The sequence below is a fragment of the Phaenicophaeus curvirostris genome, chromosome 23 (assembly GCF_032191515.1).
Source record: "Phaenicophaeus curvirostris isolate KB17595 chromosome 23, BPBGC_Pcur_1.0, whole genome shotgun sequence".
NCBI lineage: Eukaryota > Metazoa > Chordata > Aves > Cuculiformes > Cuculidae > Phaenicophaeus > Phaenicophaeus curvirostris.
In genome coordinates, this window is record NC_091414.1 from 4,915,050 (window position 1) to 4,941,048 (window position 25,999).

The window sequence follows — 25,999 nt, forward strand, 5'->3', positions numbered from 1 at the left end:
ACACGTGAAGTTAAGTCTATTCAGGAAACCGACATGACTGATGGGAAACAGGAACTTAACACACGCAGTTTCCTAGGTAGGGAAGCAGGGGCTGAGTACAAGCAACCAAGAACCAAAACATAATAAGAAAAAGCTCAAATTCTAAGGTAGCCTAACCACTTTGATCAGAAAGCACCTCAATCAGCAACATAACACATTATGAAGTTATCTGCTACTGAAAAGGAATAGATTATTACGGTGTCACTGTCCATGGCAGGAGAACGGAACTGGATGATCTTTGAGGTCCCTTCCAACCATGACTCTATGATTATTTCTGTTTGCGATTCTGGAATTCTAAAGATCAATTTTGGCAGAGGCAATTAGCAGGATTAAGTCTGTTTAAAACTCTTCATAATATTTGCAGTCTACTGGGCAGATTACGCATTAGCAACAAATGCCATGCTTGTCAGGTCACTCAGGAATTTAATGTTCCATACTTTTAAGTCATGCTTTTCACAAACAAGAAGTAAAATGGAAAGGAACGAATGCTTTCTTAGCCTGTTTATAACACATCGTGAGCAGCAATGGCAACCACACAAGACATAGAGCGCAGCGTGGCAGGGATTTCAAGGCAGAGAGACAAGAGTCTGCACTAACAACTTTACAGAAGCATGAAGAACTGAAAGGATTATTAATAACAGTTTTCTTCATAAGGTGAGTCCACACTGCTGCTCTGCTGCACTTCTATAATTCCCACCAGAATTTTGGGTTCTTCTAAACCCAGACTAAAATGAGACTGTTGGTCACAATCCATTTTCAGTGCCAGGGTGCTTTGTTTGTATGGGCAGTCACCTTTCGCTAAAAGAAGACTATTAGAGGTGTAATTCAGTGTTTTCAGTTCCAGTAATTCCACTGTCAATTACAACTACTTGATTTTTAAACTTTCAAAAAACTGCATCAGACAGAACAAGCACAGATTTAACAGGTGATTATTTTTCTCAGGCTAGCACATTAGCACCAAATTGAATCAAGCAAAGGGTTATATGTGCCCTTATGCTTTACAAGCATTCCAGCTGCAGGAACACTAAGTAATTGGGCTGAACACGTGAAAGAACCTTGGAAAATTAAACTGCATGTAAATTTAAGTACTCTTAGACACAATGGTTTACCAAACTGTCAAGGAAGATGAATAAAATAGGTACATTCCAATTAATAGGATGAAAGAAATATATCCTGCGTAGGTTTCTGCAGGAAATACAGTGCAGCTCTAAAAGAAGAGAAACTCAATGATTAAAGAAGGAAAAATCAAACATAGCATAACTTTCCTGCTTTGAATACACTTAAGCCCTGTGTCAGAGTTTAAAAATCTCTGAAAAGCAGCAGTTTAGTTTATTTGCTTTGAGCAGGGACAACAAAACAACTCCCCCCTACCCTCCCTTGGCCTTTTTTCTCACAGTCCCTCACACAGCTTTAAACTGGAGAGGAGCAGATTTAGACTGGACATAAGAACGAATTTCTTCACGATGAGAGCAGGGAGGCAAAGGCACAGGTTGCCCATGGAAGCGGTGGCTGCCCCATCCCTGGAGGTGTTCAAGGCCAGGTTGGATGGGGCCTTGAGCAACCTGATCCAGCGGTTGGAGCTGGATGGGCTTTAAAGTCCCTTCCAACCCAAACTATTCCACGATTCTCCGATTCCGGGCCTGGCTCGGGAGGCGCTGCGGCCGCAGCGACGCCCCGAGGTCGCTGCTCCTGTGGCGGGGCCCAAGGCCCAGCGCGGGAACGGCGCAGCAGGCCCGCCTCGAGCCCCCCCCGCGCTCAGAGCGGCTCCCACGACCACCACCGAGCCCTGTGGCGACAGAATTCCCTGCCTCGTGGACAGAAAGCCCCGCTGCGAGGCGACGGCCCCGCTCCGTGCCTGCCCCGCGGCGCTGCGGGCGGGCCCCGCCGCCTCCTTCCCGCCGCCATTTTCTTCGCGGCGCCTCCTCACAGGGGCCCGCGCCGGGCGGGGGGAGGCGGGGGGAGGCGGCACGGCGGCGGCAGAGGCTTTCGCCGCGCTCGGCGGGGCCCGCGGAGGCCTCGTTGGGCCTTACGATCCCTTGAGGGGCCGCCCCGGCCGCTCGGCCCCGCTCCTAAGGCCGGCACTTACGCGGAAGAACCCCGCATCCATCTTGCCTCCTCCGGCTCCTCCTGCTCGCCGCGCGCGGCCGTCCCGGCGTGCCCCGCGCCGGCCCCCACACGCGCGCGCGCGCGCCGAGGGGGGAAAGGGGGCGGGGCCAGGCGCAGCCGCAAAGGCTCGCTCGGCGCCTCGCGATTGGTTAGTGCGGCGGGCGGGGGCCAATCAGAACGGGCGGCGGCGGGGGCCAATCAGAAAGGGCGGCGGGCGACGCCATTGCCGGGGGGGGGGGGATAGAAGGGGGGTGATGCCATAATGCCGCCTCTCGCGAGCTGGCGGCGGTCACGTGACGGCGCGGCCGGCGGCGCATGCGCGGGGGGGGGAGTCGCTGGGGGATGCTCTGGGATAGCCTGGGAGTAGAGCAGCTTTCTTGGAAAACGGCGTGGAGATCCTTGAGTCCAACCGCACTTGTCTCCTCCTGAGCCGTCCTTGAGCACCTCCTCTGCCCGCCTTTTAAACCCCTCCAGCGATGGAGACTCCACCACTGCCCTGGGCAGCCCCTGCCACTGCCTGAGAGCCCTTTACAGTGAAAGATTCTCTCCCAATATCCAGTCTAACCCTCCCCTGGTGTAACTTGAGGCCATTTCCTCTCATCCCGTCGCTTATTACGTGGGAGAAGAGAGCAGCACCCACCTCACCACAACCTTCTCTCCGGGAGCTGCAGAGAGCCGTGAGGTCTCTCCTGAGCCTCTTCTTCTCCAGGCTGAACAGCCCCAGATCCCTCAACTGCCTCTCAACACTTGTCATCCAGCCCCTTCCTCAGCTCCATTCCCTTCTCTGGACACACTCCAGCCCTCAAGGTCTGTCTTGTAGTATGGAACCCAAAACTGAACCCAGCATTTGAAGAGCAGCCTCACCAGCACCAAGTGCAGGGGCGTGATCCTTTCCCTGTTTCTGCTGGCCACACCATGGCTGATCCAAGCCAGGATGCTCTTTGCCTTCTTGGCCACCTGGGCCACTGCTGGCTCGTATTCAGCTGCTGCCAACCAGCACCCCCAGGTCCTTCTCTGCCAGGCAGCTTTCCAGCCGCTCCTCCCCAAGCCTGGAGCTGCACGAGGCTGCTGTGACCCAAGTGCAGGACCCGGCACTTGGCCTTGTTGAACCTCATACCGTTGGTTATAACCCATGGATCCAGCCTGTTCAGATCCCTCTGCAGAGCCTCCCTACCCTCCAGCAGATTGGCACTTATGCCCAGCTAGTGTCATCCACAAACTGCCTGAGGAAGCACTCAATCCTTTCATCCAGATCATTGACAAAGACTTTGAACAGAACTGGACCCAACACAGAGCCCTGGGGATACTGCTTGCGACCAGCCTCCAGCTGGATTTAACTCCATTTACCACCACTACTTGGGCCCAGGCACAGCAGCTTTTCTCCTGGCAGAACCACCGTATTCACTGCCCAGTCAGTGAGCACAGTGGGCTGTGTTTCCTTATCCTGGCTGGACTTGATGATCCGATGGGTCTTTTCCAACCTGGTGATTCTACGATTCTATGATTCTGCAACTGTCATGAGCAGCCTGGCTTGCCATCCTGCTTGGCATCAAACAAGTGTGTCTCTGGGGCTGGCAAAACCAGTATTTGGAACATTACTGGCTGAAAGGTGTGAGAGGAAGACTAAAGTCACAGTTCACTGGGCTCAATACAAATTTATCCAAAGTAATAGCCCTGGAGTTGTTAAAACTGTTGGAATTCATATATCTTTTATCTTTAGAAAGTAAAGAGTAGGTTCGTTTAAATAAATTGTAACACAACTGCTGCTTTCTACTTTATCAGCAGTCTTTAGGAAGTGTTGCATGGGAGAGATGTAGTTTTACAAATGTCTTTTTTTTGGAAAATACATTGGTTATGGGACTTGGGAAAAGACCCAGAAAACATTTTTGCATATTCTCTGATTAGACTTACAATGATCATTCACACAGCCAACTTGGGACAGCGTACACCTCAGCTGTGTAACATTCATAGAATCATAGAACCACCAGGTTGGAAAAGACCCACCAGGTCATCGAGTCCAACCAGGATAAGGAAACACAGCCCACTGTGCTCACTGACTGGGCAGTGAATACGGTGGTTCCAAATACTTGGAATTTCTTTGGGGGGGGTTGTCTGTTGGGAAAGAGGCGTTGGAGCCTGTCAGCTGGGAGGAGGACAGCAGAGGGAGCTGCATTATATGGATATTGCCTGTTCTCTCCCAGGGCCAGCCTGGGATTTAACAGAACAGTTTGCAGCATCAGCTTTCATAGAATGGTTTGGGTTGGAAGGGACCTCAAAGCCCATCCAGTTCCACCCCTGGCACGGGCAGGGGCACCTCCCACTGGATCAGGGGCTCCAAGCCCCATCCAACCTGGCCTTGAACCCCTCCAGGGATGGGGCAGCTACCACTGCTCTGGGTAACCTGGGCCAGGGCCTCCCCACCCTCACAGCAAAACATTTCTCACTAAGATCTCATCTCAATCTCCCCTCTTTCAGCTGAAAACCATTCCCCCTCATCCCATCCCTGCCCTCCCTGATCAAGATCCCCTCCCCAGCTTTCCTGGAGCCCCTTTCAGCCCTGGAAGGCTGAGCTAAGGTGTCCCTGGAGAGACTTTGTAGCAGGCTGGTTAACAAAAACAACCAGCCTTTCAGATGTTGTTTTTGTTACCCAGCAAGTTTCCTTGATGGCAAGTCTGCACACAAAGGCAGTCTTTTTTTCCCAAAAGCCAGGGGTTAGAAAGTGGAAGAGGGGTCCCTGCAGAGGCCAGGTCAGATCAGCGCTGAAGCAGCTCCTGTTATAGGACAAGGACAGTGTGGGATTGTTCCTGGAAGGCTTGTTAAATCCACAGCAAATTACATAAGTGTTATAGTGGCAGTGCAGTGGAAATACAGTGAATTTTGTTTCTTAAGCAGGTGATTTTGCTTGGTCAGCAGAAGCTCTGGATTTTGCTGACTGGAGTCAGAATGGATTGTGGGGCCCTCCTAGGCTGTGCCAACAGAAGGCAAATTGTGCTGGTAAAACAACACACTTTGAATTTTTCAGATTCAGTAACAATCCTGTGGTCTAGGTAGAAATTCCTCCTGCCAGTAGCAGTAGTTCTCCCAATCTAGAACTGCATATAGCGGCACTGCTTCACTGAAGCTGAATAAGCAAAGCAAACTTCATTATTTTGAAGTAGGTCTGGCTAGTAATGCTAAAAATTAATAAGAAGATAGGGCTTATCATTTCTAAACATCTTGATTGTGATACAGAGGAACAAACACCCTTGGCTGTCCAGAGCCAGGAACAGCAGGACAATTCCTCTATATTTTTTGAAAAAAAAAAAGAAATTCACACCTACAGTCCCTTCTGAAGGATTGTATCAATCATTCCTGCCACAAAAAAACTCATGACAAATTAGAGAACTAGGTCAAGTAAAATATTTACAACAAGGTTTAGAAACTTTGCAAACAGCTGTCTTTATGTTTAGTTTGGAATTCACACTGTGCTCCAGTTTCATACCAAAAAAAAAAAGAAGCCAAAAACCCCAAAGTAATTGAAATTAGTTTCTGCACAAACACATAGGCTGGTAAAAATGACCTGTTCAAGAGGTGGCTTCACATCTTGGAAAACACTTCACCTCATTATCCCCATCCCTCATCATGTTACTCTGAGAACTCTGGGGCTGCGTGATGCAGGAATGTGACTGTCAGTGACAGTGCTGGGAGGAAGCATCTGTGAGCAACTGTGGAACAAAAAGCTTTAAAGCTGGAGGCTCCGATCAATTCTGAGATCAATATCGATCTAACTGATCAATTCAGTTCGACAAGAGTAAATTCTTTCTTGACAGGTCCCCAGAAGGAATTAAACTATCCTACTACCAGTTCTCCTAAAGGCTACAAACAGGCTGGGCGGCCACAGCAGCTTGGAGCTTGTTCACCTCCTTGATTTCTTCCTAATCCTCCCTATCTGTCCCACCAGCCAGTGTTTCAGCACTACTTCTATGTGCATCCTTGAGACAATCGGCCACTGAATGTTGGACAATGCTGCTGTGTGTTCACACTCAGTGGGCTGTGAATATCCTTGGGAATTTCTTTTATTGCATGACTGTACACCCACCATCATCACACTTGCAAAACAGCACCACTTTCGATTGCTTTCCAGAAAAAAAGTAATCTAAAAATAGTTCTGGTCAAGTCTGCAGTAGAGAACAAAGCATTTCAGGGTGTGAGTTGTACAAAATTAGCTCTATAAAGCCTTGCTTCCTCAGATTCTGTGTAAGACAAAATGTTCTAATGTAACTCCAGTAACAAACCTGAAGCAGTTCTTGGCATGAGAGTGAACACCCTTAGCCGTTAAATTTGTTTGGAAAGGGACAGGATACCAAGTTTATAGAAATATTTTACAAATACTTGAAAATAAGTAACTTTTTCATCTAAACCCATACATATGGGGCATTAGAAACAGGAAAAGATGAGTAAAGATAAATAAAACATTGATACTTTCTGCACTATCCATCATGTATAAAATAGACAACAAACCTGCTTCACATAAATCAGAACAAACCCAGGTTCAACCTGAGTTGTAGCATGTCCCAGTTCTTCTTCAGTTCATCATCAGTCACTGCAGAACAGAAACAGCTCAAACTCTCCAAACAGCAAAGCTCCACAATGTACGAATGTGCATCAGTTCTTCCCAGGAATGGGCTCGGTTTATTTGGTCGCTCCATACCCAGAGCTCCATAAGAAGTCTCCCCGTGTTTCTGATCGTTTGTATGCCTCCACCGGTTGATTTGTCATACAAAAAGTGTTCAGAACTTTGTTTTTTCTTCTCAAAGAGAGAAAACAGGATTAATTAAAACCTATAGATAAAATAACAGCTTGTCACTATGCCAAATGCAGTGTAGCTTTGCTGAGAAGTCCCCGTAAAGTCCGTGAAGTCCCAGAGAAGCCACGTAAATTAGGATTCCATTTCCCTTCTCCCCCGAGGGAGTGGGGAGGGGGGCAGGCATTCCCAGTTATCTGTTCTGCATGTGGATATCCACAGGTATGAAGGTCACCGTGGGATGTGGAGACATGCTGTTTCTGTGCTGCCCCAAAGCAGGCGGCATTCCTGGTTTGGTGGGTTTGGGTTCCAGTTCCCGTTTCACTCTCATGCGTCTGTAAAGGGAAAAATGAAAGTGTCACCAGAGCTGGTCTGTGTTTTGGTCTCTCCTGTGGTGAGTGTTGGGAAGGTTCCCATGGAGGCAGGTTATATTGAACAGCTATTGAACCATAGAATCATGGAATGGATTGGGTTGGAAAGGACTTTAAAGCTCATCCAGTTCCATCTCCCCCTGCCCTGGGCAGGGACACCTCCCACTGGATCAGGGGCTCCAAGCCCCATCCAACCTGGCCTTGAACCCCTCCAGGGATGGGGCAGCCACCCCTGCTCTGGGAAACCTTGGCCAGGGCCTCCCCACCCTCACAGCAAAACATTTCTTCCCAAAATCTCATTTTAATCTCCCCTCTTTCAGCTGAAAACCGCTCCCCCTTATCCTATCCCTGCCCTCCCTGATCAAGAGTCCCTCCCCAACTTTCCTGGAGCCCCTTTCAGCCCTGGAAGCTGCTCTAAGGTCTCCCCAGAGCCTTCTCTTCTCCAGGCTGAACAACCTCAACTCTTTCAGCCTGGCCTCGTATGGGAGATGCTCCAGCCCTTGGATGATGTCTGTGGCCTCCTCTGGACCCACTCCAACAGATCGGTTCTTGTGCTGAGGACTCCAGAACTGAACACAGAAAATTAAACTCCAGAATTGACTGAAAAGTCAACATAAACCTAACCTGAAAAGCTGGAAATCAAGCTGCTCCCTGGCAGCCTTAATGCACACCACAGGCCTTTCCCATGTCAACAGGAGTCCCTAAGAAGGGCTTCCTTCAAGCATCCTCATCAAGAATCTCTTTCTGCTTCTTAGCAATTTAATCACAGAACGCTCATGGTGAGATTCAGGACACTTCAATCAATCTCATCATAGTTTGGATTCTCTTGGAACTTCTCAGCAATACTGAAACGGCCTGATAGATGACAGCCACCTAAGAGGGCTTCTGGTTTATCTTGTCTCTCCTCAGTGAGGCACAGAACTTGGCCACGTACCTGTTATATGTTTTCAATATGAGCAGAACCACTGTAAAAATAATAATCACTCCTACTACAATGGCAGCAACTATTGCTCCGGAACCTGGCAGGGAAGCAGAAGGGAGGAAAAAAGCTTATTTACAAAGGTGTCACTGTACTGTTTGAAGTTTGCAAAGTTCAAGGTCCATTTAGAAAAAGAAAAGCCACCACCCCAATACTTTTCTTACTTTGATAGAGAGTTTGTTCTTGAGACTTCGTGGTCACGTTTTCTGAGAACTGAGTGGTATAGAGCAGTGGTGTGTCTGTCGTCATCTTGGTTTGACTGAAGAGGGGAAAAAAAGAGGAGTAAGTTCATAAAATGTTAACTAGAGTTTGACAGGAATAATTAGACAGGTTGAGAGAGTTGGGGTTGTCCAGTCTGGAGAAGAAAAGGCTGCAAGGAGACCTTAGAGCGACCTTCCAGTACCTGAAGGGGGCTACAAGAAAGCTGGGGAGGAACTTTTTACAAAGACATGTAGTGATAGGATGAGCAGCAAAGGCTTTAAACTGGAGAGGGGCAGATTTAGGCTGGACATAAGGAGGAATTTCTTCACCATGAGAGTGGTGAGGCCCTGGCACAGGTTACCCAGGGAAGTTGTGGCTGCCCCAACCCTGCAGGCGTTCAAGGTCATGTTGATCCAGTGGGAGCTGTTCCTGCCCCTGGAAGGAGGGGTGGAACTTGATGATCTTTAAGGTCCCTTCCAAACCAAACTATGCTACGATTCTATAAATCAGGCAACTTCCTATTAAAGACTCAGCCTTAAGAGCAGCCTCACTGAACTGGGGGGTTTGATATTTTCTTAAACTAGGCCCTTCTGACATCAATGGAAATTTTTTGCTCCTATTTAGTCTTGAGCAACTTGCCTTCCAACATTCACTGCTCAGAATTAATAGAATAAAGCAAGATATAAGCACAATAACACGTTGTTACCTAGATATTATTGCTGTTATACACATTTTGGATAAATACATATATATTTTAAATATTCTAGCACTTTAGATTATCATCTCAGGGTATGAGATTCAGATCATTGAATCATGGAATGTTTGGGTTTGAAGGGACCTCAAAACTCATCCAGTTCCACCCCCCTGCCATGGGAAGGGATACCTTCCACTGGATCAGGGTGTTCCTAGATCACTAAGTAAATAACTGCAAATTGTAATATTTCTTTAAGGAAGGAAAAAAAAAAGTCAGCACAGAAAGGTTTAAGAACTATTTTACAGAAGAGAATTTCAAGTAGCTTAATTCATCTACCACAGAGAAGAAAAAACATTTAACCCCCTAACGTGAAGCTCCAGAAGTTCCATGACAAACACCACCTATCCCATGTCAGTAAAAGCTATTGCAACGGGACCGTGACAGAAAGCTGATGGGAGTCCAGCCCAGCACCTTGCTCACACCAGTGTCGTTTCAGGGCTGTTATGGGCAGAGGCTGAGCCTGCAGTGGCTGAAATGTGCCTGCTCCTGTCTTTTTTTAGGGCAAAACTGTAACTCTAGAACGCACAGCCTATACGTTCACTGATTTTAGAAGCGTTTTCCAAGTGTTTTCTAAACGTGATGAGCAATCGTAGCCATTAAAAGACTCCCTCAGACTGAGAGGGGTGTGTGTACCACTTCAAGCAGACCTGAAACCATTTCAGCTCCTGGCTATAAAGAGCTGACACCCTCACACTATACATCAAAAGTTAAATCATTCTTCACCACCTGATACTAGAGATGTGTTTTCCATTTCATAGAATCATAGAATCACCAGGTTGGAAAAGACCCACCAGATCATCGAGTCCAACCATTCCCATCAATCACTAACCCATGTCCCTCAGCGCCTCATCCACCCGTCCCTTAAAACCCTCCAGGGAAGGTGACTCAACCCCCTCCCTGGGCAGCCTCTGCCAGGGACCAATGACCCTTTCCATGAAAAATTTTTTCCTGATGTCCAGCCTGAACCTCCCCTGGTGGAGCTTGAGGCCATTCCCTCTCGTCCTGTCCCCTGTCACTTGGGAGAAGAGCCCAGCTCCCTCCTCTCCACAACCTCCTTTCAGGTAGTTGGAGAGAGCAATGAGATCTCCCCGCATCCTCCTCTTCTCCAGGTGCTTCAGGTGCTTCCCAGTCTGTACACCAGTCAGGACTCTGCTCTGCTCCACTGGGATATTGTGGATCTGTGATGGGTTCTTAGTAGCTTTGGTTTTACGGAGTATAAGATATAAAATAACCAGAGAATTATCGAGTGGATAGAAATCAGTTGGTAATAAAGAGAAATGCAAATGTGAACAGCAGCCTCCCTTGCCTTCCCCCTGTTGAAGCTCCCCTAAAGGTCTCTGCAAAGTAGCAGATATCAAATACAACACAGATGCAGGTTTGGGAGGTGAGCAGGACCCAGCTCTGATTGCTCCTGACAGACAGAGGGGTTTGGGATGGGGAGCCTGGTAGCTGAGGCAACACACAATACGTACTTAGAAGGCTCCACCGATGGATATATGAGGAATAAGAGATCCATACCCAGCAGGAAGGAGAACAGCCAATGTCTGCCTGGGCAGAAGGATCAGAATTGTGATGTCGCTGCACCAAATACTTCAATCCTCTTAAGAAGGCTGTTTTTTTTTTCCTTTAGAAAAACAACAATAACTCTGTCTTGAGCCTGTAACTGGGTCATTCTCTCTGCCTGAATGATTCCTTTGTTTAGCCAAGGCCAAGTTAATTCAGCAACTTGATCATCAGCTGTCAGCGTAGATCTTTCCACACTGAAAGAAATAGTCTGTGCCTAGAGTTTGTTCAGCCTTATAGTACAGCACAGTGAAAGGATTTACACAAGGAACCTGCGAGAGACACCGGGGCTTGGCTAACAGCACTACCCCCAGCTGTTTCCCCACCCATCCATTTGAAACTGCTGGATGAAGGTTGTGCCGTGGCAAAGCAGAGCCTGAAGAGACTCTGTCTCTACAAGTTGAGCAAGTATTTTGGCAACGGACATAATTCAAAAGCCACCTTCAACTTCTACCTTGTTACTCCTGACTTGGAGAGCACAAATTCCAGCTTTACAGTAGCATTTTCCTCCTCCTCTGACTACTCAAATAGAAATCCCAACTATAGACAGCTGAATATCTCAATGTTAAGCCATGTAATATTCATACTTACTATCCTCCAGCTGGTTCAAAGCACCTCGCTAATGGTGAGCCATTAGTGCATGAGTCACCTATAACTGAGGAATTTCTATTGTTGCTGGCGAAACCACCTCTTTACAGAAAGGATGAATTTACCCAGTTGGGTGTAACAATCCGAGATGCAATTTGAAATATGCATCAAATCTCTTTTTTTTTTTTTCCCCCTGCCCTGTGTAGCAAGTATCGAGGTCCAAGGTCTGCATCTGAGGCCAGGGTAGGAGGTACCAGCCCTTCTCTTACCTGCAGCCGCTCTCGGCTCCATTCCTCCCCTCTGAATCAGCAGGGTTACGCCTGACCCAGCCTGCGCCCTGAGACTCGAGGACCCAGCAAGGTCCAGTGAAATCCATGGGAACTTTCCATGGGGTACACCAGGCTGGATCTTCCTCCGGTTAGAACAACGTATGGAAAATCAAGAGCGCTCCTTAAAAACTATAGAGCAGGGGAGAAGAAATGGACTTTGATACCGCAATCAAAGGACATTCCTTCTTTATGACACACGCACACACCACCCCCTCTGCACACACACCTGCCTGGGGCTCCGAGAGCCACCAACACACCCATGGGTCTTGAGATCGGGGGCACGCACTGCTGGTTATATTCACATTCCCATATTACGGAGCTGTGTTTCCATACAGTTAAGCTTTGGGCAAGTTTCCATTTAAAACACCCTTGCAGATACAGCCCAGAGGTTGTTTTGGTGAGGGAACAGAGGGGTCGGTTTGAGTTTTTCCAGGAGAGCCAGATTTGCAGAGCCAGCTCCTTGCCAGGTGCTGAATAGACACACAAATTCAGCACTTCGCAACCCAGAAAAAGGGGGTCCTTGCATCAAGCTGTGTTGCAGGCTTGAAACTAGACACAACGTCAGCTGTTGTTCTCCCAGCAGTAATATAGACTGTCCCAGAAGCTCAATTAAGAATTAATTAAGAATTAATTAATCCTTTCAACTGTGCTGGACAACAACAGCCAGCACTGATTTGCTTGATGTCTGGTTTTCTTTGAGTATCCTGGACGTGACGGCTGCAAGGAAAGGGAATATTCCCTAGGATATTTAGAAATTAACTGGGATTTGGGCTGTTGTCTTCTCTCAGGCCCTCTTGCAGATGTGGATGAACAAGTCCAATGTAGTGCCCTTTGAGAAAAATCTTACATCTTCAAAAGGCCACTGAGAGCTGAACTTGCATGAACATCCCTGAAGGTGTTCAAGGCCAGGCTGGATGGGGCTTTTGAGCAACCTGATCCATGGCAGGGGGTCGGGACTGGATGGGCTTTGAGATTCCCTCCAAACCAAACCATTCTATGATTAAAAGGCTTAGCTTAAACCATTCTGGACTTGGCTCGGCTCAGCTCACACGACTTAAGCATCAAACTCACTGTCATGCAAGGGAGAAGTTAATCCCTCTAAGTAAGTCCAAAGTTTTTCTCCCTTCCTAAAAGTAACTGAGCCCAAGAGCAAGGGCCTGACTTAAGAGCAGTTCCCAGGGAAGCGGGTGGGTGTTTCAGCTCAGCTCCTGCCTCCACCTGAGGAACCTGACCTTCCCTGTCTTTGCACAAGGTTTACCTTGTCTCATCGCCGTGAGCACTGAGTGGTTTGAACCTGCGCATTTCATTGTTCCCTGCCATTTTCCAGCAGCGGGGAATCAATTGAGCATTCATGGCATAGCATGGAAAGGACCCATGCTGATCTTTCACAGAATCATAGAATCACCAGGTTGGAAAGGACCCACCGGATCATCAAGTCCAACCATTCCCATCAATCACTAACCCATGTCCCTCAGCACCTCGTCCACCCGTCCCTTAAACCCCTCCAGGGAAGGTGACTCAACCCCCTCCCTGGGCAGCCTCTGCCAGTGCCCAATGACCCTTTCCATGAAAGGTTTTTTCCTGATGTCCAGCCTGAACCTCCCCTGGTGGAGCTTGAGGCCATTCCCTCTCGTCCTGTCCCCTGTCCCTTGGGAGAAGAGCCCAGCTCCCTCCTCTCCACAACCTCCTTTCCGGGAGTTGGAGAGAGCAATGAGGTCTCCCCTCAGCCTCCTCTTCTCCAGGCTGAACACCCCCAGCTCTCTCAGCCGCTCCTCGTAAGGCCTGTTCTCCAGGCCCCTCACCATCTTCGTTGCTCTTCTCTGGACACGCTTTAAGATATTAAACTCAGCTTCAGCTACTGATAACCTGGCAAAGCATCCATCTTCGATCCAAATAACCTCACGTTTATGTGCTATGTGCTCCTGTGCTCTCCTTCCAGCAGCATCCTGAGCCGTGAAAACTGGGAATGCCACAAGGGGAGAGTGAGGCAAACTCTAGAAAGCAACAAAACCACACTGTTCTTCAGTAAGACCTGAAGATGCCTGGATTTACCTTGCGAAGCTTTAAGAGGGAGGAAGGGGGAATAATAACTCCCAAATTCGAACTGGTTGGTGGGAGCTGAGGCACAAACGTGGCCCCTGGTGACCAGCCACACTCTGTTTGGAGCCTGTGTGTTTGTACCCGTCCTGATGTCAGAGCAGCACTTTTATATAAGCATTTGTCTTGAGTTCTGGCATGAGCTCTGCAGGTTTAACTTGTTAAAACACTTATTAAAAGCATTTCATTTCCTTGCCAAGACAGAGAAAGTTACACAAACTGCAGGCATCTCTGCTGGGCAGGAGAAAAGGAAAAAAGCGATAACTCTACCTGCATGGGTTATAAGGGGCTAAAACCCCTCTGCTCACACAGATGGCAAGAACCAAGGGAGTGAAAATGTGTCCCCAGGAAGCAAAGCCTGCGTTGGGAAAGTCGTGCCTGGGAATAGGAACCAGACAGGCTTTGCCGCTGCCTTGTCCAGGAGCAATGTCTAAACCAGACCGTGAACTGCACATTGCCCAATTCTAATTTTCTGCCTTAAAATGCTGGGCCACACGCATTTCTCCTTTCTCTCTGTGTGAATGCACGTATTCATGGGAACTACAGTAGCTCCACCATGTTCAGCAAAGTGCACTCACATCATAAAAGCACTCCAGATCCTTCAGGGCAGGACCGGCTCTGCAGACGAGCCGGTATATGGAAGCTAAACAACTCAGAGGGATTTTCCCACTGGTTACAGGCCAGGATCTAAGGCAACCTTGTATTAGAAGACTTTGGGACAAGCTGAGAGAGCTGGGGTTGTTCAGCCTGGAGAAGAGAAGGCTCCGGGGAGACCCCAGAGCAGCTTCCACAGCTGAAAGGGGCTCCAGGAAAGCTGGGGAGGGGCTCTTCATCAGGGAAGGCAGGGACAGGATGAGGGGAAGTGGTTTTCAGCTGAAAGAGGGGAGATTGAGATGAGATCTTAGGAAGAAATGTTTCCCTGTGAGGATGGGGAGGCCCTGGCCCAGGTTTCCCAGATCAGCGGTGGCTGCCCCATCCCTGGAGGGGTTCAAGGCCAGGTTGGATGGGGCTTGGACCAGCTGATCCAGTGGGATACATCCCTCCCCATGAAAACCATTACTCCTTGTCCTGTCACAACAGGCCTGGCTAAAACATCTGTCCTCAGATACATCCCCTGTGCCACAAGGGCCCTGCTTTCTGGAAGGGATTGGATGCACATCTGTATTACATTTTACAGTAAATTTCTATAGATGTACCCCTGCATTGCAGAAATGCTGCTGATGTGCTAGAGGCAGTTCGTATACACACTATTCAGCCAGGAAAATCAACATGAGGGACACAAGGGAAAGCCAATTCATAGTACAGAACAAAGTCTGAGGCTGATTGCCAGCTCATCTGGACTCGGCAGGAGCTTCAGGCCCCTTCCATGCACAGAGATATTAGCAGAAGCTTATTTCTGAGCAAGAGCTCCCACCCATGCCCAGCAGCGCCATCAAACTCTGAATGGGAAATGAAAAATGCCGTCTGATGGATTCCAAGACTCACCACAGCGATGGGAGAAAGAAATCCACCCATAATCCTGCTCTGAAAAGGTGGCAACGGCTGCAGCAGATGCAGAGCATCCCAGGAGCCCAAAGCCCCCATCGGCTCCCTAAACATAATCCAGTCCAGAGTCTTCGCTGGCAATAAAGTGGCTCGACCCACTGCACCCTGGTAAGGTCCCACGCATCGTGCGTGCTCCTGGGAGTGCTCAGGAGGGAAGGAGGTGTAGCTAGCAGTTAAATATTACCTGGAACAAACCTGATTCAGAATGATGAAAAACACCTCCAGGCACCTCTGTGAATCTGCAGGCAGGAGTGACTCAGAGGGGAGCACGAATGAAAGTCAAGGTGACAAATCTGAGAAACCATCAACGAGGTTTTGAGCCAGCAGGGGCCCAGGTGGCCAAGAAGGCCAATGGCATCTTGGCTTGGATCAGACACGGCGTGACCAGCAGGGCCAGGGAGGTTCTTCTCCCTCTGGACTCGGCACTGGGGAGACCGCTCCTCGAATCCTGTGTTCAGTTCTGGGTCCCTCACCACAAGAAGGATGTTGAGGCTCTGGAGCGAGTCCAGAGAAGAGCAACGAAGCTGGGGAAGGGGCTGGAGAACAAGAGGAGCGGCTGAGAGAGCTGGGGGTGTTTAGCCTGGAGAAGAGGAGGCTGAGGGGAGACCTCATTGCTCTCTCCAACTCCCTGAAAGGAGGTTGTGGAGAGGAGGGAGCTGGGCTCTTCTCCCAAGGGACAGGGGACAGGACGAGAGGGAATGGCCTCAAGCTCCGCCAGGGGAGGGTCAGGCTGGACATCAGGAAAAAACCTTTCATGGAAAGGGTCATTGGGCACTGTCAGAGGCTGCCCAGGGAGGGGGTTGAGTCACCTTCCCTGGAGGGGTTTAAGGGACGGGTGGACGAGGCGCTGAGGGACATGGGTTAGTGATTGATGGGAACGGTTGGACTCGATGATCTGGTGGGTCTCTTCCAGCCTGGTGATTCTGTGATTCAGTGAAGTGCAGCCTCACCAGCACCAAGTGCAGGGGCGTGATCCTTATCGCTCTCTACAACTACCTGAAAGGAGGTTGAGGAGAGGAGGGAGCTGGGCTCTCCTCCCAGGTGATAGGAGACAGGACGAGAGGGAATGGCCTCAAACTGCACCATTATGGTGCGATCAAGGAGAACAAGAGCCCTCAGGAGGCACTTACACATCACCCAGGAATCTGGAGAACCCAGAGGCAGGAGGAAATGAGAGGGGAGAGGAGCTGGAGCAGGCAAGGATGGGCTTGGAAATCCTGGGAAGAAGCCGCTGCCCTGCAAGCTGGTGCCCTGTGGATGCGGAGCCAGGCAGCAGAGCCAGCACCTGCCTGAGGGTCAGAAAGTCTTCTCCAGTTTCTTTCAGAAGAGCCCGGGGAGCTGAGGCAGATTTCAACAAGGCAGAGGATGGTGATTGTGCTTGTTCTTCACTGAGTAGGGGTCTGACACAGCCTCATCTCAGCCAAAAATGAGAGCAGGACAGACGGCCGAAATCCCTTCCTCTGATGGAGACATGAAATCAACCTGCAGAGAAGTCTAGTAGGTGGGAAGAAATATGTTTGCATGTTCTCACGGAGCCTTTCAAGAATTTTCTCCCCAAGATGGGCTCAGAGCTCAGCATCCCAGCCCTGGCACTGCCCTGCCTGCAGGGGAAAGCTCATCTGCTCTCCTGGGGACTCCGTTCCCCCAGCCCCATTGCCTGGCTTTCTTGAACTTCCCACTGCAAAGCCCTGCACAACAGATGATAGAATAATAGAATCATGGAATGGTTTGGGTTGGAGGGGACCTCAAAGCCCATCTAGTTCCACCCCTGCCAGGGGCAGGGACACCTCCCACTGGATCAGGGGCTCCAAGCCCCATCCAACCTGGCCTTGAACCCCTCCAGGGATGGGGCAACCACCACTGCTCTGGGCAACCTGGGCCAGGGCCTCCCCACCCTCACAGCAAAACATTTCTTCCTAAGATCTCTTCTCAATCCACCCTCTTTCAGCCCCAAACCGTTCCCCTCATCCTTTCCCTGCCCTCCCTGATCAAGAGCCCCTCCCCAGCTTTCCTGGAGCCCCTTTCAGCCCTGGAAGCTGCTCTAAGGTCTCCCCAGAGCCTTCTCTTCTCCAGGCTGAACAAGCCCAGCTCTCTCAGCCTGTCCCCGTGCAGGAGGTGCTCCAGCCCTCAGATCATCTGAGCTGTCCCACCTCAGCCTGGTTCTCATGGGCAATTCTGAGAAGAGGAACCTGATGGCCCTTTTTGTGTTTACTGGAACAGGACTGATAGAAACCACAAAACCAATATCAAAGCAATGCATCCAGCTGGAGAACAGCATGAAATCCATTAACAATATTAGCACAGGGCAGATCTGGGCTCCTGCTGTGGCATGCGGATCTGGAATTGGACCCAATTCCAAAGTTTCCCAGTATTCAGGGAGTCTTTATATTTTGTCTGGATGGGCTTTGAGGTCCCTTCCAACCCAAATCATTCCATCATTCTATCATCCTGCCATTTGAGCTGTTCATCTACCGGAAAAACACAAAGATCAATCCTGCTGCAGAAACCTCTGCAAGTTTCACATCCTTAAGATTTTTTTCTGTATTAAAAGATCAGGAGAATTCTGCGTGCGGTAGAGAAACGCAACTCCTTGCACTCCACAAACAGAATGAAGGCAGTCACAAGGTGTTTTTCAAGGGCTGCATATGCAAACTTGTTGAATTGATGAGGCACCTTCATTTCTTCCAAGAACACTGTGTGGACAAACATACAGGCGGTGCAGTACTTCACCCTTACAGCCTCCGCTCCGTATGAACCATTCAAAGCTCTTAGCAAGTCCTCAGCCTCCAAACTTCGCATCCACAGTCGTTACCTGTTCACCTACCAAGGTAACAACTTTTTGGGGGGCTATGAAGCCACCGAGCACTGCGCTGCCTTCATCTTCTGGGTTCTAAGCATTCAATCAAACCCCTCCAGCCAGCACAATGCATCAAGTCAGCGAGATTGGTTTACCAAACCCTATGTTTCCTTTAACAAGGACTTCCCGGGGCATTAAGGACATTAATTACCATGAAAAACCAGAAATCACAGCTCAAACCCATCAGCGGCTTCAGCATGTTCCCAAATAACGCGAGCGGCAGGTTCGTTCCGTGCTGGAGACACTCAGTGAACTGTAACGCAACGCTCCAAGCTCATTTCATGTTAAATATTACCCCGTCAGCCCTTTCTAATAGGGCACACAGCGGATTTTGGGGGGAAAAAACAGAAGAAGGGGGGAAATTAAAAAAAAAAAGCCCAACAAACCCTTATTTGTGGTGCTGGGGTTAAGTAAAGCAGGACAAGGGGTTCAGCGCATCCGCAGGGTGAGAGGATGCTGCTGGCCAGGGGATAACCTCACAAGGAGATGCTCAAGCGTCTCCCTGAGGAGGCAGCACCTTGAGCAGTCCCAGTCCTGCACCTCCATGGTTTCTAATTAATGGTTTCAGCAGCTAAGCTGAAAAAAAACTCGCACCGTGAGAGCTGCTCTGCCCTCCTCCCCGCTTCAGCGTTAGGGATGGAGGCTTTGCCGCACGTAGAGGCGTTCGCTGCGGCGCAGTCGCTGCCCACAGCGCCGGGTGGGTCATTTACAGCAGCAGAGGGGACCCCGCGGCTCCAGAGGGGAAAAAAGTTAAGCTCATCCCTATCCCCCCCCCCCCCCACCCCGCCCCGCGGGACTCACCGAGGCTGCCGGCGGCTGCAGGAGCCGCTCCGGGCTGCGCTCCCTCCCCTCGGCCGGGGCGGGCAGGGCCGGGCCAGCCCTCACCGCCCACCCCGGGGCTCCCGGCCCCCTGGCCGGCCCGGGGGGAGCAGCCCGGCCCGAGGGGCCCTGCGGGGGCCGAGCCCGGGGGCCCCCAGCCCGCCCGCCGCAGGTGCCTCTCGGTGGGGCTGGAGAGTCAGTGAGACGGGGCCGGGGGAGGACCCACAGGTAACCACGGTTCAGCAGCTCGAGATAGACACAAAGAAAGGACCTTTGGGGCACAACAGCCCCGAGCAGCTCCAGACTAGGAGAAGTCTGGCTGGAAACTGCCTGGAGGAGAGGGACCTGGGGGTGTTGGTTGAACATGAGCCAGCAGGGGCCCAGGGGGCCAAGAAGGCCAGTGGCATCTTGGCTTGGATCAGAAACAGCGTGGCCAGCAGGGCCAGGGAGGTTCTTCTCCCTCTGGACTCGGCACTGGGGAGACCGCTCCTCGAATCCTGTGTTCAGTTCTGGGCCCCTCACCACAAGAAGGATGTTGAGGCTCTGGAGCGAGTCCAGAGAAGAGCAACAAAGCTGGGGAAGGGGCTGGAGAATAAGAGGAGCGTCTGAGAGAGCTGGGGGTGTTTAGCCTGGAGAAGAGGAGGCTGAGGGGAGACCTCATTGCTCTCTCCAACTCCCTGAAAGGAGGTTGTGGAGAGGAGGGAGCTGGGCTCTTCTCCCAGGTGACAGGGGACAGGACGAGAGGGAATGGCCTCAAGCTCCATCAGGGGAGGTTCAGGCTGGACATTAGGAAAAAATATTTCACGGAAAGTGTCATTGGTCCCTGTCAGAGGCTGCCCAGGGAGGGGGTTGATTCACCTTCCCTGGAGGGGTTTAAGGGACGGGTGGATGAGGTGCTGAGGGACATGGGTTAGCATTTGGTAGGAATGGTTGGACTCAATGATCCACTGGGTCTTTTCCAACCTGGTGATTCTATGATTCTATGACTAACACTTAAGGGTAAATAGAATAGTAAAAATTTAGCCTAAGCAACTGACTCTTAGAGAATAGCAGAATAGAAACTGCTCACACTTAAAGAGTACACAGGATGACAGCTGTTTAGCTAAAGCAACTGGTCCTCTGGTCCAGCTCCAGGTGAAGCAGGGTCACCCCCAGCACATCGAGACACACTGGAATATCTCTGGAGAAGGAGACTCCACACCCTTCCTGGGCAGCCTCTTCCCCGGCTCCATCACCCTCACAGGAAAGGAGTTTTTCCTCATGTCCAGGTGAAACTCCTCATGCTCTGGTTTGTGCCCAGTGCCCTTTATCCTGTCACTGAGCAGAGTCTGGCCCTGTCCTCTTGACCATTCAGACACTGGTCAGCACTGATGGCATCCCCCCTCCGTCTGCTCCTCTCCAGGCTGAACAGACCCAAGGCTCCCAGCCTCTCCTCCCCAGAGAGATGCTCCCGTCCCCTCTTCACCTCTGTGGCCCCTGCTGGCCACAGCCAACCCCAACCCAGAACAAGTGGTTTTGTCTGTTCATTAGAATATTTGAAAGGATCAAGCTGGAAAGGGATTCTTGCCTTTAACCTGTACTTAGGTGGCTCCTTTCTGTCTTTTCCTCCTAACACGTGGGGAAGAAGCGTGCGATTGCCCTTCCTGTCTGCGTTTTCCATGTGGAAATCACACAAAAGGGATCTGTCCCCTGCCTGGGGTCGGACGCCGCTCCTGGGGAAACCAGGAGACCACATGAACAGATCTGCAGCCCTCGGTCTGGGCTCAATTCATGGTTTGCGATTGTCGAGCTGCTGTGCAGAAGACATTTCTCCACCTCCTGCATCTCAGCTGCCCCATCGCCAGCACACACGGATGAAACTTGCCCGTTACAAAATCCTGCCTCTGCAGGAAGGCAGAACAGAGGCTTCGTGTGATCCACAAACACTCACAGCAGGTTTCTTAGGAAAGCAGAGCACATCCCTCATGGCCATCAGGCTTTCATAATGACCAGCTTCACTACAGAGGAGGTTTGACTGTCAACGCATCTAGAAATAATTCTTTTCTGGCAGTTTCAATCTGTGAATCCTCAGAATAGACCTTGTCTGAGCTGGCTCAGATGGCATGTTGGGATAACAACTTCCTAACTTATTTTCAAGGCTTTTACAAGCAGCAGTTAATCAGCTACTCCAGGGTTGTGTAACGAGATGGATTTATCCGCATGTTTCCTCATGCATCCATCAGAAGGGATTTCCGCATGCTGCTGGGGTTGTAACAAGCTGCTCTCGTGAAACCCTTCTGCTCCTGTCTTTGCTGTGTCGTGGGGACAACAAAGTGCATGGTGGAGGTCTGGGCTGGCATCCTTCACCTAGAGCTTTGCTTCAGTTTGAAACTGATAAGAGACAACCAGTGACATTAGCACAGATTGGAGATGTTCTGCTACGTTTGCAGCTTCTCGTAGGGGAAGGCTCTAGGGAAGCCGTGGCTTCTACCAAGTTGAGTTTTGAATGCTTGGAGCTGGAGCAAGAGAAGCAGGGATCACTGCAAGTCCCACACGCCTTCAGGCAAGAAGTTGGGCAATGGCAGCAAGCAGCGTCTCGTCAAACCCAGCAATGAGCAGCGCATCACTCCCCAGCATCCTCCACAGGGGTACGCCGAGCGGCCGCTCCAGCCCTCCACGTCAGCGCTCCTGCAGGGATTGCGATTTCCCCCTGGACCGCACCTTTCACACCTCCCAACCTTGGGTGCCTTTCACTTCGAGTAGCAAAACTTGTGCTGATGGCTCTAAGCGCATGAGTGGCTGCAGCTGTGGGCCTAGGTATCGCAGCTGCTGCAGAACCCCAGCAGGGACAGAGTTCCATGCATCTTGCTGACAAGGCATTGCTAAAGCAAATAAGTTCATTATTGAATCGCTGTCGGACAGAGGAAGGGCTTGGAGACTGCACGGGCTGCTCTGTGTCTGCCAGAGGGGACGGTGAAAACACCGAGATGGCAAAAAATTTTGCCTCGCACTTGAAACATTTTCAAAGTCAGAGAAGTTACTGCTGGCAGAAGCTGGTAAGTAGGTGCCTTCCTTGTCCACTTTTAAATTCAGCCTTCAAAGGGACGAGCATCCCTGGAAGTGTTCAAGGCCAGGTTGGATGAGGCTTTGAACAACCTGATCAACTGGGAGGTGTCCCTGCCCACGGCAGGGGCTTGGAACTGGATGGGCTTTGAGGTCCTTTCCAACCCAAACCATTTTATGACTCTATGACTACAACTTCTCCAGCCCACAGCTGGGGAGCAAACAGAAGAAAGAAATCGGGAGCTGGCTGCAAAAATCAAGAGCTCACTTAAAAAATCACAACATTTAGAGTAAGTATCAACATTCACAAAGGGTATTTCTTTCCAGGGTTTAAATCCGAGTTTGTCCTTTGCAGCCATGAAGGAAAAAAAAAAAAACAGAAATAAAAAGAGGTGAGTTTTGTACACAATTGTGCTCTTCCAGAATTTGCTGCTTTAGAGAAAGCACCAACAGCCAGGACTCATGAGGTGGCAGCCTCAAGAGATGGACCTGTCCCAGGCTGTGCACACAGCCCATAATGCAGTCAGGATTAAAATTGAGCTTCTTGCTTACTGTGTCCTTCTCAGCTGCTTCTGGGTGAGATACAGCTCATTGTAGGTTCCTCAGGAGGCAGATCCCATGGCAGCAGAGAAGTCCTGATGGAGCACTCCAAAGCAACCACCACAGCAAGGAGCATGACACAGTAGATGGCTCAGACCCAGCTACAGCCCGGACACACTCTTTCCGTCAAGACCAAGCTCTAAAAGCATTTCTAGTTTCCCTCACTTCTGCACAGCAACTCAGTTGTGCAAAGAAACACGATACCTGACACTGCATCTCACTGAGAATGTACACAATCCCCTGCTCTTGCCTGGGCTCAGGGCTGTGCTTCCTGCCCCGCTGAGCAACGTGAGCATCTAAAGGCAGCAGACACTCTTTTCAGAACAAAAGAAGACATTCTAAGAGCAGGAGATATCTTTATTTGCACGCGATTCACTGCATATTTTTTCCACTCTGTGGAATAACGGACTGAAATGGAAACCATCGTATGACAGGGACGCTCTGCACATGGGTACATGTGTACACCCAGAAAGTGAGGAGCCAGAGCCAGGGAGGCTTTTGGGTCTCCGCAGCTCTGGCTGTGTAAGGTCTGGGGTCGCTTTGAGCTGGGAGTCAGAGCACAGCAAAAGAGAAAGGGCAGCAAACACATCTACCACTGACAGCCCACCTGATCTAGCAATGCAGGAGAAACAAATACTGACCAGCTACACAAGTTTCGCCATGTAAAGCACTTTGGGAGCCATCCAAAGCAGTGGGACCAGCAGGGCAAGAGAGGGGATTCCATCCCTCTGCTCCACTCTCGTGAGGACCCGCCTGGAGGCCTGTGTTCAGTTCTGGAGTCCTCAGCACAGGGAGGACATGATGCTGTTGGAACAAGGCCAGAGGATTCCTCAATCACACTACAACCCCATGCAGATATCGCAGCTCCTTCAAACCACAGACTGGCAGCTCAGTAAGAATTACTCACCATTCATCTTTTCAAAGGAATATTTAGTCTGATTGGTTTCTTTACACTCACTGCCTCACCCTGCAGAAACAAGAAAGAACATGAGGCTCTGTCCTGGCAATAGGAGAGGTATTCCAGCTGCATACTTTCCCTGGGCTGTTTCTCTCTGTGATTGGAAGGGGTTTCTTTCAACAGAGTGAACCATAACTTGGAAGAGGTACAACTCTTAACATGTTAATTAACATGGAAGTTAATAATAATGACTAACACTAATAGTCCTAACTCAATGTAAAGAGCACAAGAAAGGAGACGCTGGCCACTGCAGCTCTCGTTAACACAGAGAGAGCAAACAGTTCTGTATTTTCACCAATTTTCTTTCCTTTGTTATGAAAATCAGAGGAGCAAGTGCATGGTAAGCCATTCTCCAGATCCCATTCCTTCCTCCAGGATGAAACCAGGGCAAATCTCCTATGCCTGGATTTGGTGGAAGCCATAACTGGTTTCAAACAATCCTATGCAATCGAGTCTGCACTGCTTGGCAGATCCCAGCCTTGCATGCTCAGTGCAAACGCTCTTGCCTATCGCTGCAATAAACCTTTCAGAACGTAAATGAACACGCACAGCACGGCACGTCCTGGCAGAGATACCAGGCCTTAGGGGCTGAGTTTACCCAGAAGCATGGGATTGTACCCTGTGTTGCTCCCCAGGGAGCTGTTGCCCTGCTCGATAAAGCTGGGATTCAATTCAAGGTGAGTTTTGGAAAGGGACCCAGATGTTGAAGATATCCACACACACTTACCCCTTGTTTGCAGTCACCTGTCTCCAGGGCATCCTCTTGGCCATCTCTGCATTCCTTGAAGAGTCTTTGTGGCCTTTGTTGCCACCACTGAGAAGAAAGCGAGACCACCTTCAGCAGCCCAGTGAAACTAGGAGGCTGGAAGACGTCCCACATGCAGGAATTTCTTCGTAACAAGGTTCCAGAGCCTGGATGTCAACAGATTCTTGAAGACCAGTTCACGCCTGCATAAGCATGACAGCAGCATTGAGTGCTGCTGGTGTGGTCACCAACTCTGGGTCATCGCAGCACATTGTGAAGGTTCAGCTGTTTCAAAAGCGTTGCTGTCACTGCATACAATATTTCATATTAGCTCAGTCAAAGCTCTAGACAATAGCATTTGTGGGAGAATTTGGGATCGTTTACCAGCTTTGGGCCTTGAATTTCTCATTTTCTTTACTCCGTTTCATCTGTCGTTAGTATTTTCACAGACGGAAAGAAGGTTTCACAGATCAGACAGAAAAAGAGAAGGCTCAGAGACTGAGCATAGCTCAGTTTCTGTGCTTATGAAAGCGGTGTAGCATTTTGCAGCACAAAAGCTGCTCAACCTTACTGTTCGGGAGGAAATAGAGAGCAAAACCTTTACTTGGCTGAGCTGTTGGACACCTCTGACATCAGAGGCATCATGATAGTACAGCAATTGTATTTAGGGGCAGGACAAATGCAAATCCATGAAAAGGAACAGCTCTTTCCAGCCATGTGGGTTCAAGAAGGATCCCCCTAAAGCAGGAGGAGGTCTGGAGGAACTCCAACTCCCTCCAGGGTCAGTATCCTCGTTAATGCAGAGCAGTCACACCCTGGTGAGGACAAAACATAGGAGGCAGAGTGATTCCCTTTTGCCCTTACCTTCAAAAATACTACTGAAAAATAGCCCCAAGCCTGCGAGACCGTCAGCTGCAGCAGAAGGTAACGTTCCTTCCTTGCAGAGCAGAATTCCTATCTCCCTAGTCTCACTGCTGTGTTCTAACCAAGTACATTCCCTTGGTGGCAGGTATCCAAGGAACAACAAGTACATCCTCTTCTCTCAAGTAAAACACCCTCGGAGTTTCTGGATGTAATATCATCTACATTTGAAATAAATCTAGAAGGTCCCACTGGCATGAAGCTGCAAAACCAACTTGAAAAAGCCCAGCGTAATTGTTTCCAGGCATTACAATGTGTTAAGTGTCTTTTCAACTATAAAAAAACCCCCACTTTTATTTATTACGTGCCATCTCTGCTACAATGCTTGAGAAAGGGTGTGAACATCTACAATGAAGCCAAGTAAAAGCACAATAAAAGCAAATGTGTTCTCTAAGAGCCTCTGTGGCAAAACAGGAGGAGGGTGTGACTTTCCCAAGCACTTGCTGGGGAAGATGCCCATCACCAGGTCATAAATTTATAGCCCCTACACTGTTACCTATAGCCATGCACTGGGTTTGTACATCATTATGTATAAAGCTCTGCTTTCAACATCAGTTATTGACTCTACAGGTCAGCAGCTGCTAGTTCTGATCCTACCCTGTTAGCAGCATTAGCTGAGAACCAAATGAGATGATGGGATGCTCCAGAACAGTCCTCATAAAGTCAATGAGTACCAAAGGACCGAACCTCTATCACACTGCA

At 49.8% G+C, this 25,999-nt stretch overlaps 2 protein-coding genes across 19 annotated transcripts in view; both read right to left on the reverse strand.

The window, feature by feature from the left end:
- The window catches only part of SRRM1 (serine and arginine repetitive matrix 1), an 83,748-nt gene that overhangs the window by 15,829 nt on the left and 41,920 nt on the right, over positions 1-25,999 (reverse strand). For 11 of the 12 annotated variants that reach the window (XM_069875219.1, XM_069875224.1, XM_069875218.1 and 8 more), the window contains exon 1: positions 2,126-2,218. In XM_069875219.1, the coding sequence (XP_069731320.1) occupies positions 2,126-2,146 (21 nt within the window). In that variant the 5' untranslated portion in view covers positions 2,147-2,218. Of the gene's footprint in view, positions 1-2,125; positions 2,219-25,999 lie in introns of those variants that run through there. The other variant, XM_069875216.1, reaches the window with a different exon arrangement.
- Positions 5,652-25,067, reverse strand: NCMAP (non-compact myelin associated protein). 7 transcript variants are annotated; one of them, XM_069875285.1, is made up of 5 exons: positions 23,581-25,067; positions 23,315-23,477; positions 8,443-8,537; positions 8,234-8,318; positions 5,652-7,263 (listed from the first exon to the last, which is right to left on the reverse strand). In XM_069875285.1, exons 1-5 carry the CDS (start codon positions 23,585-23,587, stop codon positions 7,122-7,124), a joined length of 492 nt encoding a protein of 163 aa, XP_069731386.1. In that variant the 5' UTR covers positions 23,588-25,067; the 3' UTR covers positions 5,652-7,121. The 7 variants fall into 7 exon arrangements, with proteins under 7 accessions (XP_069731386.1, XP_069731393.1, XP_069731390.1 ...); XM_069875292.1 differs by lacking the exon at positions 23,315-23,477 and having other exon boundaries at positions 23,581-23,600; XM_069875289.1 differs by lacking the exons at positions 23,315-23,477; positions 23,581-25,067 and adding an exon at positions 18,393-18,483.